Source organism: Vigna unguiculata, chromosome 4 (genome assembly GCF_004118075.2).
Source record: "Vigna unguiculata cultivar IT97K-499-35 chromosome 4, ASM411807v1, whole genome shotgun sequence".
NCBI classification, from domain to species: Eukaryota; Viridiplantae; Streptophyta; class Magnoliopsida; order Fabales; family Fabaceae; genus Vigna; species Vigna unguiculata.
Window position 1 is genome coordinate 33,382,910 of NC_040282.1, and position 17,927 is coordinate 33,400,836.

The 17,927-nt window shown below is 33.0% G+C and overlaps 1 protein-coding gene across 1 annotated transcript; it reads left to right on the forward strand.

Annotated features, from left to right (window-relative positions):
• The first annotated feature begins 9,079 nt into the window (after nucleotides 1-9,079).
• Nucleotides 9,080-17,604, forward strand: LOC114180773 (receptor-like protein EIX2). The gene is made up of 4 exons (XM_028067064.1): nucleotides 9,080-9,409; nucleotides 9,506-9,781; nucleotides 9,893-10,133; nucleotides 14,282-17,604. Exons 1-4 carry the CDS (start codon nucleotides 9,080-9,082, stop codon nucleotides 17,602-17,604), a joined length of 4,170 nt encoding a protein of 1,389 aa, XP_027922865.1.
• The last annotated feature ends 323 nt before the right edge of the window (nucleotides 17,605-17,927 follow it).

Below are 17,927 nucleotides of genomic sequence, written 5' to 3' on the forward strand. Positions count from 1 at the left end.
CAGTTTTATTATTTTACTAATTTTAGTAACTATTTTTTTAAATTGAAATAATTGTTCAAATGGAAAGATAAATGAACAACAAAACAAATAAAAATGACAAGTAATTGAGACATGATTCCTACATAGTAAGTAAAAGTAAAATGTGTAGGGATGTCAAAAAAATTCATACTCAGGTATCCGCGGATAAAACTCACAATGGGTAGGAAACAAATATTAAAAATAGATACTCGCAGGTACAAGTATCATAGTATCTGTACCCGTGAATACCCGTACCGAGTAAACTTTAATTCACAAAAATACCCTTATATATATATATATATATATATATATATATATATATATATATATATATATATATATATATTAGTAAAAACATTCTGACCTAATTTTTTCTAAGTTGTACATCTTGTGTTCTGTCTTCATTCTTCCAACTTCAAGTGTTGGTACATTGTCTTCTTCCAGGTACACCCCTTGACATTCTTCTCTTTCCTTTCTTTGAAATTGGGCATATACATCAAACCCTATGTAGATAGTGACGTTTATGGTATGTTTGTTGTCAAATGATGAAATCAAAATAAGATACTTGGCACGTGGTAGTTGATTTTTATTATTTGTTTATTTTGTTTATTTTGCAGGAATCAATCGAAGAAAGTGAGCTTATTGATCGAAACACTAATTAAAAAATTTTCATTGTGTTGAACGTCATTTTATATTTATTTTTATTATTATTTGGACTTGTATGAACTTAAGTTTATTTGAACTTTATTTAAAATTTAGGATTAAGTATATTTTTTGTCCCTTAACTTTCAGTAAATTTTGGAATTAGTCCATTTCGAAACTTTAGACCAATTTAGTCATTTATCTTTCAAAATACGTGAATTTAGTTCTTTTAATCAAATTTTGTTAAGTTTATTTGACATTTCAAGTGTGTTTCATAATAGTATTTGACTTAGCATTAAAGCAAAAATGTGCCAAACAGTATAAACAACTCAAATACAATTATGAAATGCATACAAAACATCAAATAAACCTAACAAAATTTGATTAAAATGACTAAGTTCACATATTTTGAAAGATAAATGACTAAATTGGTCCAAAGTTTTGAAATGGACTAATTTCAAAATTTACTGAAAGTTAAGGGACCAAAAACATACATAACCCTAAAATTTATGACAGTGATGTATTTTATTTTATTATATTTGAATTTATGATTAAATATTTATTTTTTAAATAATTTAGTAAATATATACAGGTACCCGTCGATACCCGCCCGCGAATATGAAAAAAATAGGCGGGTACCCGACAAATATGGGTATGAGTACGGGGTGGATATTTTTCCAGCGGGTAGGGTATGAGGGAACTACTACCCATACCCTACCCGCCCCATTGACATCCCTAAAAATATGTATCTAACAATAATAATAATAACAATTAATAATAATAATAATAACTATTATAATAATTATAGTTCTTAATAATAATAATAATAATAATAATAGTAATATAATAATATTAATAATATAATAAGTAATATAATAATAGAAATAATTATAATTAATAATAATGATAATCATATTTATAGTTGATAGTAATAATGATTATTAACTGTAGTTGATAATAATAACCTGTGACTTTTCTTCACCAATAATTTTTGAGGAGGCAAAATAATTTATAGTAAAAAAATTTGAACTCATCAATAATTTATTCGGAATAAAAATCTCCAGTTATTCCTTTTTAAATGTAAATAACCATATTGTGTTCAAGAAATTCATCTTTCATCTTATTTCGAATTTTGTTTTGATAATCTTCGTTATAGAAAATGAAACATTAAGAGTTAAATAAAATGAATTAGACAATCAATCAAGTAAAATATCTCTAATTTGTTTGTTTTTGTCAAAGATTGACATAATTCAATAATGGTCAACAAATCCTTCAAATTTGAATGGGTATGAACATCAACAATGAAATATTGGAGTGATATTTTAAACTAATCATATATTTATCGATATACCTATTTTTTTAAGTTTAAGACAAAAAAATAATTTATCATAATCTAATAAAAATTGAGATGTAATTACTAACAAAAATATATAATAGTAATAATATTATATATTACAAATAAGAGTAATAACTTTACTACTAATAATGCTAATAATACTAATAATAATAATATATAATAGTAACATATAATAATAATAACAATTATTATTATTATAATAATACTAATATTTGTTATAATTTAACTACTATCACTATAAATAATATTTATAATAATAATATTATTAATAATTAGAAATACTAATACTTATAAAAATACTACAAATAATATTATTATTTATAATCAATATTATAGTTGAAATCATAAATAAATGAAAAAATAAAAACAAATTGACTTTTGTAGGATTTGAACCCGGGTCCTTTTGTACCTGAGTTTTAAAATGACGAAAAAACTAATTTTTATGACACGTGTCAATAAAAGAAAATGGGTATTGTAGTAACTTTGGTAGTATCTTCTTTTCTTAATATGTAATAGATTGCTTATAAAATTAAGCAATAAGAGATTTTAGAAAAGGAAAAATACAACTAGTTTAAATTAAGATATTGATTGTTCTGATCGAATCATTTTAAGGATTAGAATATTAAGCACATTGGATACTTGCAAAGAGGGAAAGTGATACTAGTTCAAAGACCTTTTTTGTTGTCCTAATCAAATTGATTTTATGTGGGTTAGAAAATGAAACACATTGAAAAGAGAACATGAAACTTAGTCCAAAAAGACCTTCAAATTTTAATTCTTACATTTGAATCCATTTTATGGGTTAGAAAAATTAAGCACGTTAGACAATTGAAAATGAAATTGGCCAAAGAACTTACGAATGAATGGGACGAGCCAGTTTGAAAATCGAGTGGAATCTATCCAAAAAGAAAGTTGAAACGAATCGATTAGCGCTGAAGAGTCAAGTCAAAGTCATTGAGTTTATTTGCAATTCTTATTAATGCAAAAAACTTGATGGAAATAAAGTTTTTGTTTGGAATTCTTATTAATGTGGTGACGGAGTATCACTATTAACTTCAAATTTGACAATTGTGGGCACTTTAGAATTTTTGGGTTGAGAGTTCAATAAATTTTCTGCTAAATTTACTTTTTTAACATCACTGGAAAGTGGATTATGAAATAGGCTTCCGAAAAACATTATCCAGAATTGGGGAGGTGGTAACTTGCTTTTCAAATTCCAGTTTCCGTAGTGGTAGAATATAGTTCAGGAAAATTGATTCCATAATAGTTCAGTGTATTCCAGAAAAATAGTTCCGAAATATATGTTGAGGTCCGAAAAAGGAAATCTGGAGGTAGAAATGAGCTATCCTCAATAACCACTCCAAAACTGAAAAAAATATTTGTATTCTGTAATTTTTTGTCTGGAGTTTTCTGTCCAAAAATATGTACAGGAAAAATTATTCTAAGAACTTTTAGAAACTTTACTCCCATAATGTGTTCCGCGTTTTCAGTTCCGGTATACATTTTGAAGTACCTCCTATACCAGATTTTCCATTCTAGTGCCTATTACGGATAACTCATTTCACATATACACAACAAAGCTTTACCCATGCACTCCCAATCTTCTTCTGCAATGCTGCAAATGCGTCCAGGGAAATGAAGATGAACGTGAACCTCTAACGAAAATGCACACCTCCAAACTAAAAGAAGAAATTGCACCTCCAAGCCAGAACAAGAATGCGTGATATGAACCACAAATAAAGAGAGTGCAATAACAAGCAAGATTATGAGAAGCCCTATAGAAAGAAGAAAAGACTCATTTGGATGGAGGATTTTGTTACAAAATAGAACTTGTCTTTTTCTTATTGTTTGTTATGCTTAACAAACTATATCTATTGTAGCTTTTCCATTCCAGAGAATAAGACAGAAAAAACTCATACTACCTTCTCTCTATGTTTGGCTTCTATGCCCTCTCTTTTTGTTTCCTGCCCCTCTATTCTCTTTTTTTGCAGGTTTTTTCTCTGAAGTCTTATCAACTGGTGCTTTCATTGAGAGAGTATGGCCAGATCTTCTAGTGTCGTTGACTTAGCCACCCTTAAAAGCTTGATCTCCATCATTAGAACCATCTCCACCAAGTTAGAAAACCTTGAGAGTTCCTTAGCTGAATCCAAAGTAAAATCCAACTTATAAGTGGACCCATCAGTCCAACCCATACCTACTCACATTAGGTTGGAGGTTTCGAGATTTGACGGTAACGATCCTTTAGGTTGGATATTTAAAGTGAACCAATTTTTCGATTATCACTAGACCGCAGATGAGCAACGGTTGCGTATCGGCTCTTTCTATATGGAATGCGAAGCTCTTAGCTGATATCAATGGATACATTCAAGCGAACAACTCTCGTCGTGGTCAGTGTTTCTAAGGGCCTTAGAACTTCGATTTGCTCCATCTGAATTTGAAGACCCACAAGGTGTCTTGTTCAAGTTGACTCAGACAGCCTCTTTCGAGAATACCAGACACAATTGGAAAATCTAGCCAACCGAGTGAATGGTCTCTCTACTTCTTTTTATCTTAGTTGTTTTATCTCTGGACTCAAACCGGAAATACGTTGAGAGGTAATTCTATTACGCCCCAACTCACTCTCTGAAGCAATCAGTCTTGCTAAATTACAAGAAGAGAAAATCACAGCCAATACGCTGAAATTGGGATTCAACACTACTAAGTCCAATCCAGGGTACAAAACATCACCAACTGCAAATCATAATACAACTGGGTTGTTACCCACACCAATCCACGTGAAGCCTTTATCGGCCTCACCATCGTTGAGTAATTCTTCTTCTAGAGCTATGACTCCAGTTCGCAAGTTAATAACAACAAATTTGCAAGCAATACGAGAAAAAGGACTTTGCTATTATTATGATGAAAAATATGCTTGTGGCCATCGTTGTAGAAAGCAATTTAATTTTTTGATAATAGCTCTAGAGATTCCTTCCATGGATGATGAGCTTAACCATTTGTTGGAATATTTGGATCTACAAGTTGAACCGAGTCCAGACCCACATAGTACACTTGAATCCCTCAACGCATACATTAGCAGTCATATCCTAATGGGTCAAACTGCTCCACAAACCCTACAAGTACAAGGTATTATTGGTAGATCAATTGTTACCATTCTAGTGGATAGTTGGAGTACCCATAATTTATTCCAAGAAAGGGTTGCAAAATTTTTTGGCTTAGAACTATGCCACGCCCAACCCTTTTCGGTGTTAGTAGTAGGGATGTCAACGGGGTGGATAGGGTACGGGTAGTAGCTCCTCCATACCCTACCCGTTGAATAAATATTTGCCCCGTACCCGTACTCATATCCATCGAGTATCCGTTATGCGAGTATCCGCATAATTTCTTAATATCCACGGGGTATCCACTGGTATTTACAAAAAAATAAAAATAAATATTTAACAACATATTTTAAACGTAAATTCAAATAAAATATAATACATAGCATTAATAAATTTTAAACAAAGTCCAAATAACCCATTTAAATAGTGTTGAATGACAGTTTACAAAGAAATGCATTTTTTTAAAACTAATTGATAAAAAAATAACTCATTCAAAATCAATATGTTAATATTTTAATCAATTTTTTTTAATTTAAATTAGAGTATAGCGAGTACGGGTATCCACGGGTACGGATACTATGATACTCGTACACGCCCCATTAACATGTGGGTATTAAAAATATTCGTACCCGTTACTCATGGATATCCATTTACAATATTAATTTCCTACTCGTTGTGGGTTTTATCTGCGGATACCCGCAGGTATGAATTTTTTTGACATCCCTAGTTGGTAGGCAGCGGAGAAGAGCTTCCATGTGATGCTTATTGCCCCAATGTAAATCTAAAAATTGATTTCCAACAATTCAATGTGGAATTGTTCGTTCTACCGCTTAGTGGGGCTGATTTTCTTAGGGATTCAATGACTTAAGTCTCTTGGGCCTATGCTGACTGATTTTGAGACATTGACGATGAAGTTTATAAAGAATGGGAAGGTAATCCAGCTGCAGGGCCAACCTAAACCATAACCCATTGAGGCTACGATGGCCCAATTCCAACGCCTAGCCTCCATAGATGCCATCATTGAAATATTCCATCTTCAAGTCATTCCCTCTTCACCTTCAGTATTGAATCCCCAACTCTACCAGAAACTATTGGCTTCTTTGATAGACGAGTTTGCACATATGTTCGAGAAACCTAACGGCCTTCCCCCTCCTTGCCGCACTGACCACAAAATTCTCATTCTACAGGGATCCAACCCCGTGAATGTGAGACCGTATAGATATCCCCATTTTCAAAAGCAAGAGATCAAAAGGTTGATTGGATATATGATGGAAACAAGGCTTATTCAAATAAGCTACAACCCTCACTCTTCCCTAGTCTTGTTAGTTCGGAAAAAAGACAGAAGTTGGCGGTTTTGTGTCGATTATTGAGCTCTTAGTGCCATAACCAACAAGGATCGTTTCCAATTCCATCCATTGACGAGTTGTTAGATGAGCTCCATGGCACCCGTTGGTTTAGCAAACTTGATTTGTGTTTTGGATATCACTAAATAAGAATGCATGAGGCAGATATTCAAAAGACGGCTTTTCGGACTCATGAAGGCCACTACGAGTTCCTTGTAATGTCGTTTGGGTTATGCAATGTGTCTGCAACATTTCAAGCTACAATAAATAAAATCTTTCAACTTTATCTTCGACAATTTTTCATAGTTTTCTTTGACAATATTTTAATTTATAGCAAGACGCTTGACGACATTTTTCTTTGATATCCTATCAATGCGCAACTCCAAGAAAAAACCACTGTAAGGTGAAGAAGATGGTGAAAAAAATAGGTTAAATTGAATAACCTATTAGGTTATTATTAGAATTTTACCTCAATGATGGCGCAAGAATAAATTTGAGGTGCAGGATGAAATTCCCCTACTTGACTATGGTTTTCTTCTCTGTATAATATAATGTTGTTGGGCCATGTAGTTCCAAAAGGGTTATTTATATCGGGGTGCTTCTTCCTGCACCTCTTTATTTTTCTTTTTGCACTCATATAAAATTGGTACTTCTAAAAATATCCCTCATTGAAAATAGGGATAAATATATTTTTTGTTCTTGAAGTTTAAAAAAAAATGGAAATGGTTCATGTGATAATGTTAATTTTTACCATTATCTAAAAGTTACGTTTTATTAGCAAAATCAACTCTTCCATAGTTTTTAACCTATTTAATCCTCAATTTTACTTTGTTGTTGTAAATAAAAACATTTTTTGTTACATTGATATAATTTTACCATTAATTCCCATTTTTTGTGTCCTTTTGTAGATGGGAAGTTTTGTTCCAAAAACCCAGCCAAATGAGTGACTCGTAATAGAAAGGAAAAGATAAAAAATTGTTATAAAGAGGAAGCAACAGACACCACCTGGTGATCCAACAGTAGCGATAGGCACTAGCCTGATTCCAAGGAGTCCGCGCTTGGCGGGAAAGGCTCAATGCTAGGTGCCAGAGTGTTCCAGTAACCACCGCTTGGCGGCATCTAGATACCGTTGGGCGGCTCTTGCAAGACTTCATCCTTTGTTCTTCTTTGCTTGCGCCTAGCGATGGGAGGATTCCGCTAGGCGCCACTTTCGCTGATGTGACAAGTTGATCCATTAGTTTTATCTAGGAACCTAGAATTGGAGCAAGATACATAATGGAACTTGTATCTAGGAATGGAGCTTGACCTATTAGTTTTCTTAAACCCTAGTTTGTAAAGCGGGTTTGCTTATTTAGGGATTCAAGGAATTGAATCTTAATAAGGAAACCTAGGCTCATTCAACTAAGGGATTAGGGTTTGATTAGACTTGTGGGTTGACATTAGTAATTTAATGGAGAAGAGTTTTAGTGTTTTATATGCATGATAGTGAAGTCGGTGAAATCTGACCCCAGCAGTATCAATCCATTGCATTTCTAGTCTTTTCCATTCTCTAGAGTTTCAAATATCCAAGTTCACAATTTACTTTTTTATCCAATATCTACTTTCATGCACAAAACCTCAAATTATGGATTCATTCTTTAGTTTAAATTAGTCATTAATTACATGATTATTTAGTATACACGAGTCTCTTCAAAAACGATATCCCGATCTTACCGGTTACTACTTGTGCGATTTGGTACACTTGCTAAAATCTTAACATCATGCTCAAAACTTTAGCACTATTTGGTCCATATACTTTCAAAAGAAATAGTTTTAGTCCCTTATTTTGAACAACATTAAAATTTTGCTCATGTGACAAACGACACTTTATTTAAGCACTTACTTTGGTGACAGGTAGATATACACGTGGTTGCCACGTGTTTAATATCATTTTATTAAATGAAATTATTTTTTTAAAAACATCCACATTCTTTCTTGCGCGAGACATACTTAGACCAACCTCATTTTCTTCCTAGCACGCTTCTTCACCCAACATAGTTACTCCATCTCAACACAACCCATGGTCATTCCATCCATACCCCTTATTCCTATAACATATACATAACAACATTCTCCTCTATCACCAATTTCACATTCCAGAACCCAATACCAACTACTAACAACCTCGAGCAATACTTCATTCACGTCGATTTCATCTTCATCCTCCTGAATCATCCCTCATTCACTTGCACATATTTGGCAAAAACATAGACTATCAAACCAACACCACTCCATCTTATAACTTTACCATCTTCACACCATACCTGATACCTCACTTAATGTTGAGAATATTACTTAATATCTTTTTTATTTAAATTAGTTTTTAGGAAATATTTCAGTTTTAAATATATGTTTCAGTTTTAGGAAATTAGTTATTATTTTAGATTAGGAGTGAGATATTCTAAATATTTTATACTTGATATTTGTTATATTTTGCTCTATATATAGAGTATATCAATAAAATACAAAAACATGTTCCTCCGTATAACATATCACATATATCTCTCATATCTCTCATATTTCCAAAAGCCCAAAAATCCCAACAACTGGTATCAATAGCCATTGTTCTTACTGCCGATAGAATGGAAGGAAATATGTCACACGTCGCTATTCCACTCTTTGATGGTGAAAGCTATGATCTATGGGCGGTAAGGATGCAAACATATCTAGAAGGGCTAGATCTATGGGAAGTTGTGGAGGAAGATGATGTTCCCTTGTCTGAAAATCCCACCGCGGCTCAAATGAAAGCGCATAAAGAAAAGAAAACGAGAAAGACAAAGGCAAAATCATGCTTGTTCGCAGGTGTTTCACAAATGATTATGACCAGGATCATGACTCTAAAGTCTCCCAAAGAAATCTGGGAATACTTGAAAGCAGAATATGAAGGGAACGAGAAGATTCGAGGCATGAAAGTTTTGAACTTGATAAGGGAGTTCGAGATGCAAAGAATGAAAGAGTCAGAGATGATTAAAGAATACTCAAACAAATTGTTGGGTATTGCCAACAAGATAAAATTGTTGGGAAAAGAGTTTCCAGATTCCAGACTCGTTGAGAAAATTCTGGTGACGGTGCCGGAAAGATATGAGGCATCTATTGCTTCCTTAGAAAATACAAAAGATTTGTCTACAATCACCTTTATAGAGGTGATACATGCCTTGCAAGCACAAGAACAACGAAGATTGATGAGAGAAGATCATGAGGCGGTTGAAGGTAATTTAAATTACACGGAAGATAATGCTCTCATAGTCAAGAAAAATAGAAGGAGCAGATACAACAACACACAGGTTTTTTCATCTTGTCCCCATTGCAAGTGAAAAGGTCATCAACCCAACTGGTGTTGGTGGAGGCCAGATGTCAAATGTCACAAATGCGGTCAATTGGGACATGTGGAAAAGGTATGCAAATCTAAAGATTCTCAAGAAGATGTTCAGATTGTGGAGAATAAATCAGATGAGGATAAATCAGAGGAAGATATACTTTTTACAACATCATGTGTCACAACCAACGAATCTTCAAAAGATTGGATTATAGATAGTGGTTGCACAAACCATATGACTCATGATAGAGAAATTTTCAAGGAGCTGAATAATATTTCCAAGGTAAGAATTGGGAATGGAGAACAACTTGCTGTGAAAGGTACAGGAACAGTTTCAATTAAAACTCATTCAGGTATCAAATTAATTTTTGATGTCTTATATGTTCCTGAGATTACCCAGAATTTGTTAAGTGTTGCTCAATTGTTAGAGAAAGGTTATAAGGTCTCCTTTGAAAATAAAGTATGTGTGATAAAAAATGTAAACAACATAGAGGTATTCAGAGTCCACATGAAAGACAAAAGATTTGCGCTGGATTTTATGAAGGAGAAATTTGATACAAAGAAAGTGAGTATGAAAGAAGGATCAAAATTAGAAGATAAATATCTTTGGAAGAAAGTAGATGTCCAAGTGAAGAAAGTAGATGGAGGTTCACATTTTAATATTCATAAAAGGTCCAATGCCACTCCAATGAAATCCACACCGAACAAAGAAAAAGAAGATGATGCTGATATAAGAAGAAATATGAAGGATGATGCCGAATTGAAGAAAGATGTGATGCCATTGGAAGAAGGAGAAAAACAAATATTGCAAGCACAAAAAGAGGAGAAAATCAAGCATCAAAAGATGGAGAATCAAATCTGAAGATATAAAATAAACAGATATTAAGCAAGGAGGAATGTTGAGAATATTACTTAATATCTTTTTTATTTAAATTAGTTTTTAGGAAATATTTCAGTTTTAAATATATGTTTCAGTTTTAGGAAATTAGTTATTATTTTATATTAGGAGTGAGATATTCTAAATATTTTATACTTGATATTTGTTTTATTTTGCTCTATATATAGAGTATATCAATAAAATACAAAAACATGTTCCTCCGTATAACATATCACATATATCTCTCATATCTCTCATATTTCCAAAAGCCCAAAAAATCCCAACAACTATAACTATAACCCATATCATATATGAAAGAATATAACCTATCAGTGGTATCAGAGCCGATGGTTCGGAGTGACTGACCGCATAACCATAACCATAACAAAAAGGGGTCACCGAAGTGACTGACCGCATAACCACAACCAAAGGGGTCACTCATACACTTTAAGGGAAATATACCATATGAAAAAGAAAAAAAAAAAAAACAAGGGACTCACCCTTGAGGGGAGATGTTGGGAATAGTCCAAGTGTGAGTCAAAAAGTCTCACATTGGATAGAATAGACAAAGTTAAACACTATATAAGAATAAAGGCTCATAACAACATTGTCTTAAGGTTTTGGTGTCAAAGTAGTGTCTAAGGTCTTATATGTGTAAGACTAATGTCATATAACCATATAGAACCACAATCTCTTAATAACCATGACTATAACCGTATATGTGAAAAATATAAAATATATATAACCTATGACTTAACCACACTCATTTCGAACTTCCAAAACAAATTCTCAACACACAGTATATAACACCAAAAATAGAACAAATAGAATAGAGAAATAGGTTCTGGACTGAGAGTAAACAGCGGTGTTGATGACACGTTTTAGTCACGCCGGTCAGGGCAATGAGCGAAGGTGACTCCAATGATGAACAACGTGATGTTATTCACTCGTGTGATGTTCCAGGCACGACTGCGATGGTCCTAGTGTGAAACACTCATGTAGGAAAGAAAAAAGGGTAGTGTTGGTGGTTGTGGCCTACTTCGGCGACGTCTAAGGTCGCTGGCGTTCTTGTTTGTGAGTGACAAGATCGAAGGTATCTCGCACAAACGAGTAATTATACCTACATAATTCTAATAACTTCTTTCTTTTTATTTCGTTATATTTATTTCTCTACTTCAGCCAAGTAAATGTGCAACTTGTTTTTGTATGGCAATAGAGAATGTCTTTCTAAAATCAAATATGAATCTAACACTTAGAATTTAATTATTCAATACTTTATCCTTGCTAATAGTAGTACCATTACTTTCATTAATTATATATCTCGTACTCGTATTTCTCTCCGTCAGTCATAAATGGTAATTAACGTTGATTATATCTTAATGCTCCTATTAATGGGTTTACTAATGATGGTTTCTTTTACAAGAAATGATTTTTTTTTTTTGTTGCTGTAAAGAAATTATAGATATAGTCTGCTTTCTTTTGAATAAATTCTACTTAGACCGTTTCAAAACTGCTTACATGTTATAGTCCTTTTATATACTCCAATGACTGGCTATATTTAGTTTTCCCTTAGTTTAACACTAAAATTTAGTCTCTAATTTTTTTTCATCATTACCAATGTCTGTCATATGAATTTTAACACAAATTTGCAGTATATCGATTTGTTTGGAGACTCTGCAATGAGATGAAAGCATCAGGGATTGCTGGGAGAGTGAGATTTGAAGGATCGAAGTTTGTAATGTAAAACATGACAAGTTCTGTTTTAATGTAATAACTTGCAAAATCACTGTTCAACGAAGCTTAATGATTTGATAGTGTGTTATTGTATAATCTATTTGTAATTTAAAGAATGTGAGATATCCCAATAGTGTCAGCATACATGATACATCTAACCCTTCATCATACGACAATTTTTAAATACTGTTGATGATATTTTACATTCAAAATTAACATCCTACACTATTTATGTTTTAAAATGTAAACTAAAATGAAAATATAATTTCCTTATTTAAGATTCTAAACAAACTAAAATTTTCTCTATCAATATCGTGAAAATAATCCAGACATTTCTCTTTGGATATAATTTACTCTTGATGGTAAAAGAGATGTCTATAGCTCAATTGACACTGGAATGCGATAAGCTTAATCGTCCACTGGACATTTGCCACATACGATAATGCGCGAAATTTTGTATGTTTCTAAATCAGTTTTATAGAATATTTCATTCATAACTTCGAATAGAATTCAATTAAAATCCCTTACAATATTATTTGAGCTTTCAAAATCTCTTCAAGACGAGAAAGAATTTTTTCTTTAGATATATTTTCAGAGAGTTTCAACCAGTGGCGACTCTCAAGGGGCACGCGGGACACTGCCCCTCCAAATTTTTTGAATTTTTTTAACTTTTTCGATTTTTTAAATTATGTATGTTTAAAAACAATTTAAATTATGTATATTTTTATTTTTTTAAATATATCTTTTAAATTAGATAGTAGTATATTGAAAAATTAATAAAAATTAAGTTAGATATTTTTTTATTTCTTTTAGAAAGTACAATATTTAATGTTAATAAATAGTAGAACATAAAATCAAATATAATAAAAAAAAATATTAAGATAATTTTCATTTTCTCTTATCTTTTGAGATTTTTATATGTTGTATTCATCTCTCATGATCCAATTTCTTTTATTATTGAATAACAAAAGTGAAATAGAAATCCATTATTTTTATCCTATTCTTTATATCTTTTCATATATTTTAAAGAAAAAAAAAAGGTAATTTAATATTTTTTATCTCCCAACTCCTTATATAATCCGCCGGTGGTTGACGGTGTTTTAAACTTTGCATGTTTCATTCTTCTCATTTTCTCATCAAGGATTTAATTTAACAATAATATATTTGAACAGTACAATCCTCAAGTTCTTTGGACCATTTCATTTTCTTCTTTTAATATTTGAATAGCACAATCCTAAGCTGTTTGGACCAATATCATTTCCTTCTTTTCACGTGTCTAAGATGCTTAATTTTTCCAACCCATAAAATGGATTCAAATATAGCATTAATAGTTTAAAGACTTTTTGGGCTACTCTCATTTTCTTCCTTTGAAATGTTTAACATGCTTAATTTTTCTATCCCATAATGAATTTGATCGGGACAGTCAATAGCTTAAGTTTTTTGGATTAGTTTCATTTTCAAGTGTCTACATGCTTAATTTTTCCAACCCATAAAATGGATTCACATGCAAGAATTAATAAATTAAGGTCTTTCTGGACTAATGTCATGTTTTCTCTTTTCAATATGTTTCATTTTCTGGACTAGTTGATTAGGACAACGAATAAGGTCTGTGAACTAGTGTCATTTTCCCTCTTTGCAAGTATCCAAAGGGGTTTCACAACCATGGATATAAATGATGTCGTGGAGCTTCCAAACATCACATTTAGGTGATAGAGAAAAAAGCTCAGTCATTCGCAATATACTCCTCTTATTTACTCTCATCTTTGTTAAGATTATCTCACATAAGATAAACTATAATGAATGCTTATTTTCTAAAAACATTTTATGTTCTTGTACTGCTTTCTTTGCTTGCCTCAGGAATTACTGTGACGTTCAATAACTCAAGCGAAAGTGATGAAGCAAAGTGCATAGATAGAGAGAGGCAAGCACTCCTGAGCTTCAAACGAGGCCTCATAGATAACTTTGGCGTGCTCTCAACTTGGACCAATAATACAGATTGCTGCAAATGGAAACGTATTCTCTGCAACCAACAAACTGGTCATATACAACTGCTTGATCTTCATGGAAACTCTTTCAATACGCCGTATTTGAGAGGAGCAATCGATGTCACTTTGTTGATTCACTTGCCATATATTCAACATCTGGATCTCAGCCATAATCTTTTTGAACTGAGTTACATCCCAGAGTTCACCATCTCCTTCTCCAACTTAAGATATCTCGATCTCTCCCATTCTGATTTTGCCGGTAGGATTCCTTCTACACTTGGAAATCTCTCACAACTACGTTATCTAGATCTTGGGGATAATTATCTTTGGGGAGAAATTCCTACTCAGATTGGGAATCTGGAACACTTACAGTATCTTGATCTTGGATTATTTTATCTTTCCGGAAAAATCCCATCTCAAATTGGGAATCTCAGCAACCTACAATATCTCAGTGTTGGATGTAACACTCCTGTATATGCATCCTCATCATCAAACCGCATTTCAAATTCCCTTTCTGGAGAAATCCCTTTTCGCATAGGGAATCTTCCATTGTTGCATACTCTCCGACTAGTTGGCAATTTTGATATAAAACCTAAGGATGCACAATGGCTGTCTACTCTTCGTTCCTTAACAATTCTTGAGTTGAGTTCATTAAACAGTCTTGGTTCCTCTCATCAGTGGCTACCAACTATCACTAAAATCATTCCAAACTTAAGAGAGATGAGGCTAGTTGATTCTAATCTTTTGGATATTGATGTTCAATCTTTGTTCCAATCCCATTCTTCCAACAAGTCCACCTCTCTTGCTGTGCTAGATCTCTCTTCTAATATGTTGACATCATCAACACTTCAACTATTGTTTAACTTTAGCCTTCATCTTCAAGAGCTTTATCTTTCTCACAATAATATATCTTTGTCACCTCTATGTCCAAATTTTCCATCCCTTAAGATCCTTGAGCTCTCTTATAATAATCTATCATCATCGATGTTTCGGGGGAATTTTAATATCAGCTCCAAAATGAAACAACTTTATCTTGTAAACTGCAGTATTACAGATAGAAGTTTCCTGGTTTCTTCTACTTCTACTTCTACACGGAGTTCTTTATCCTCTCTTCTCTACCTTGATCTCTCTGATAACCTATTAAAATCATGTCCTATATTTCATTGGCTTTCTAATTTTACCACAAATCTTCGTACCCTTCGCCTTGGTTATAATTTCTTGGAAGGTCCCATTCCAGATGAATTTGGGAAAGTGATGAACTCTCTTGAATATCTCTCTCTCCCCAATAACAAACTCAAGGGCAAGGTTCCGTCTTTCTTTAGGATCATGTGCAGATTACAACGCTTAGACCTCTCGAATAACAAGTTCGAGGGCGAATTTCCAAGCTTTATTCAAAATTCTTCATGGTGCACCAGACACACATTAAGGATATTGAACATATCTTATAACCAAATTACTGGCAAGATACCCGAGAGCATCCTACTCCTATCAAAGTTGGAGAATTTATCGGTGGGAGAGAATTCTTTAGAGGGTGATGTCACTGAATCTCATCTTTCTAATTTTTCCAGATTATTGTACTTAGACTTGTCATATAACTCATTGTCTCTAAAATTTGATTCCAAATGGGTTCCTCCTTTTCAATTAAATTACTTGTATCTTGCATCTTGCAAGCTAGGTCCGAATTTTCCTAGTTGGATCCAGACTCAAAATTCCTTAATCCATCTAGATATATCTGATAATGGGCTGACTGATTTAGTACCAAAATGGGTTTGGAACAAGTTGCAAATTATGTACACATTGAATATGTCTCACAATAATCTCATTGGTTCAATCCCTAATATGAAATTGAAGCTTCCTTTCAGACCATCTATAATTATAAATTCAAATAAATTTGAGGGAAAAATACCATTATTTTTGTTAGATGCTTCCGAGTTATTACTCTCTGAAAATAAATTTTCAGATTTCTTTTGTGGAAACAACACTGCTGCAAATTTGGCCACTTTGGATTTATCATACAATCAAATTAAGGGGAAACTTCCCGATTGTTGGAAATTTGTTGATCGATTGTTGTTTCTTGATTTAAGTAGCAATGAATTGTCAGGGAAGATTCCTAATTCCATGGGCACCCTTGTTAAATTGGAAGCTTTGGTTTTACGAAACAATAGTTTGATGGGTGAATTGCCTTCCTCTTTGAAGAATTGCAAGAATTTAATTATGTTGGATATGAGTGAGAATATGTTGTCTGGTCCAATACCATCATGGGTTGGAGAAAGCATGTCACAATTGATAATCTTGATCATGCGAGGGAATCACTTCTCTGGAAATATTCCCCTTCATATATGTTATTTGCAGCGTATTCAATTGTTGGATCTTTCAAGGAACAAGTTGTCAGAAGCAATTCCGGCATGCTTAAATAATTTTACTGCATTGTCTGGAAAGAGCATCGACAGAGTTGAAACTGAAAGTCGTGTGCATTGGTACAATAGTACTTACTCAGAAATTTATAATTTTTTCAGTGCTAGTTATTATACGTTTCACATAACATGGACGTGGAAAGGTGTGGAACGCAGCTTCAGACATCCCGAATTGATTCTTCAGAGTATCGATCTCTCATGTAACAATTTAACAGGTGAAATGCCGAAAGAGATTACATACTTGCTCGGGTTAGTTTCTTTGAATTTATCACGAAACAATTTGAATGCAGAAATTCCTTCTGAGATTGGGAATTTAAGTTCGCTAGACTCCCTTGACCTATCAAGAAATAATTTGTCTGGAAAAATTCCTGCAACTCTTTCCAATATTGATCGTCTTTCCGTGTTAGACTTGTCAAACAACCATCTCATCGGAAGAATTCCATGGGGAAGACAGTTGCAAACCTTTGATGCCTCTAGTTTTGAAGGAAATCTTGATCTTTGTGGGAAACCCCTTCAGAAAACTTGTCCTGCAGATGAGACAACGATAAAGTCTGAAGGCCCAGAAGAGCATGATGAAGATGATAATTCGGGTTTCTATGGAGCATTATACATGAGCTTGGGGGTAGGATTCTTCACAGGATTTTGGGGCTTGTTAGGTCCATTACTACTTTGGCAGCCATGGAGAATTGCTTACCTGAGTTTCTTGAATAGACTCATAGATTATATAATCGTAATGGCTGAAGTGAACACAACAAAGTGTCAAAGGTGGCTCAAAGATTAGCAGGTACATAATTCTAATAACTTCTTTCTTTGAATTTCGTTATATTTATTTCTCTATTTCAGTTAAGTAAATGTCCAACTTGTTTTTGTATTTCCCTCCGTCATTCATAAATCATAATCATATCGGGTGCGCACAAAACCTAATTTTTTAATTTTCTTGATCCAATCCACTTTTACTCTGATCCAATTTATTTAAAATTCATTTTATTAAAAATTCAATCTACTTAAAATCCATTTTAATGGATCTGGATTTCAATCTAATTTACATTTTACATATTTTATAGATAGGATATTCATTCTCTAGATCAAGATTTTCAAATATGA

Coding starts and splice junctions, on each gene's coding strand:
- LOC114180773 (XM_028067064.1), top strand. CDS start 9,080: ATGGAAGGAAATATGTCACACGTCGCTATTCCACTCTTTGATGGTGAA. Junction 9,410..9,505: donor AGAAGATTCGAGGCATGAAA/GTTTTGAACTTG, acceptor ATTGCCAACAAG/ATAAAATTGTTGGGAAAAGA. Junction 9,782..9,892: donor GCAGATACAACAACACACAG/GTTTTTTCATCT, acceptor CATGTGGAAAAG/GTATGCAAATCTAAAGATTC.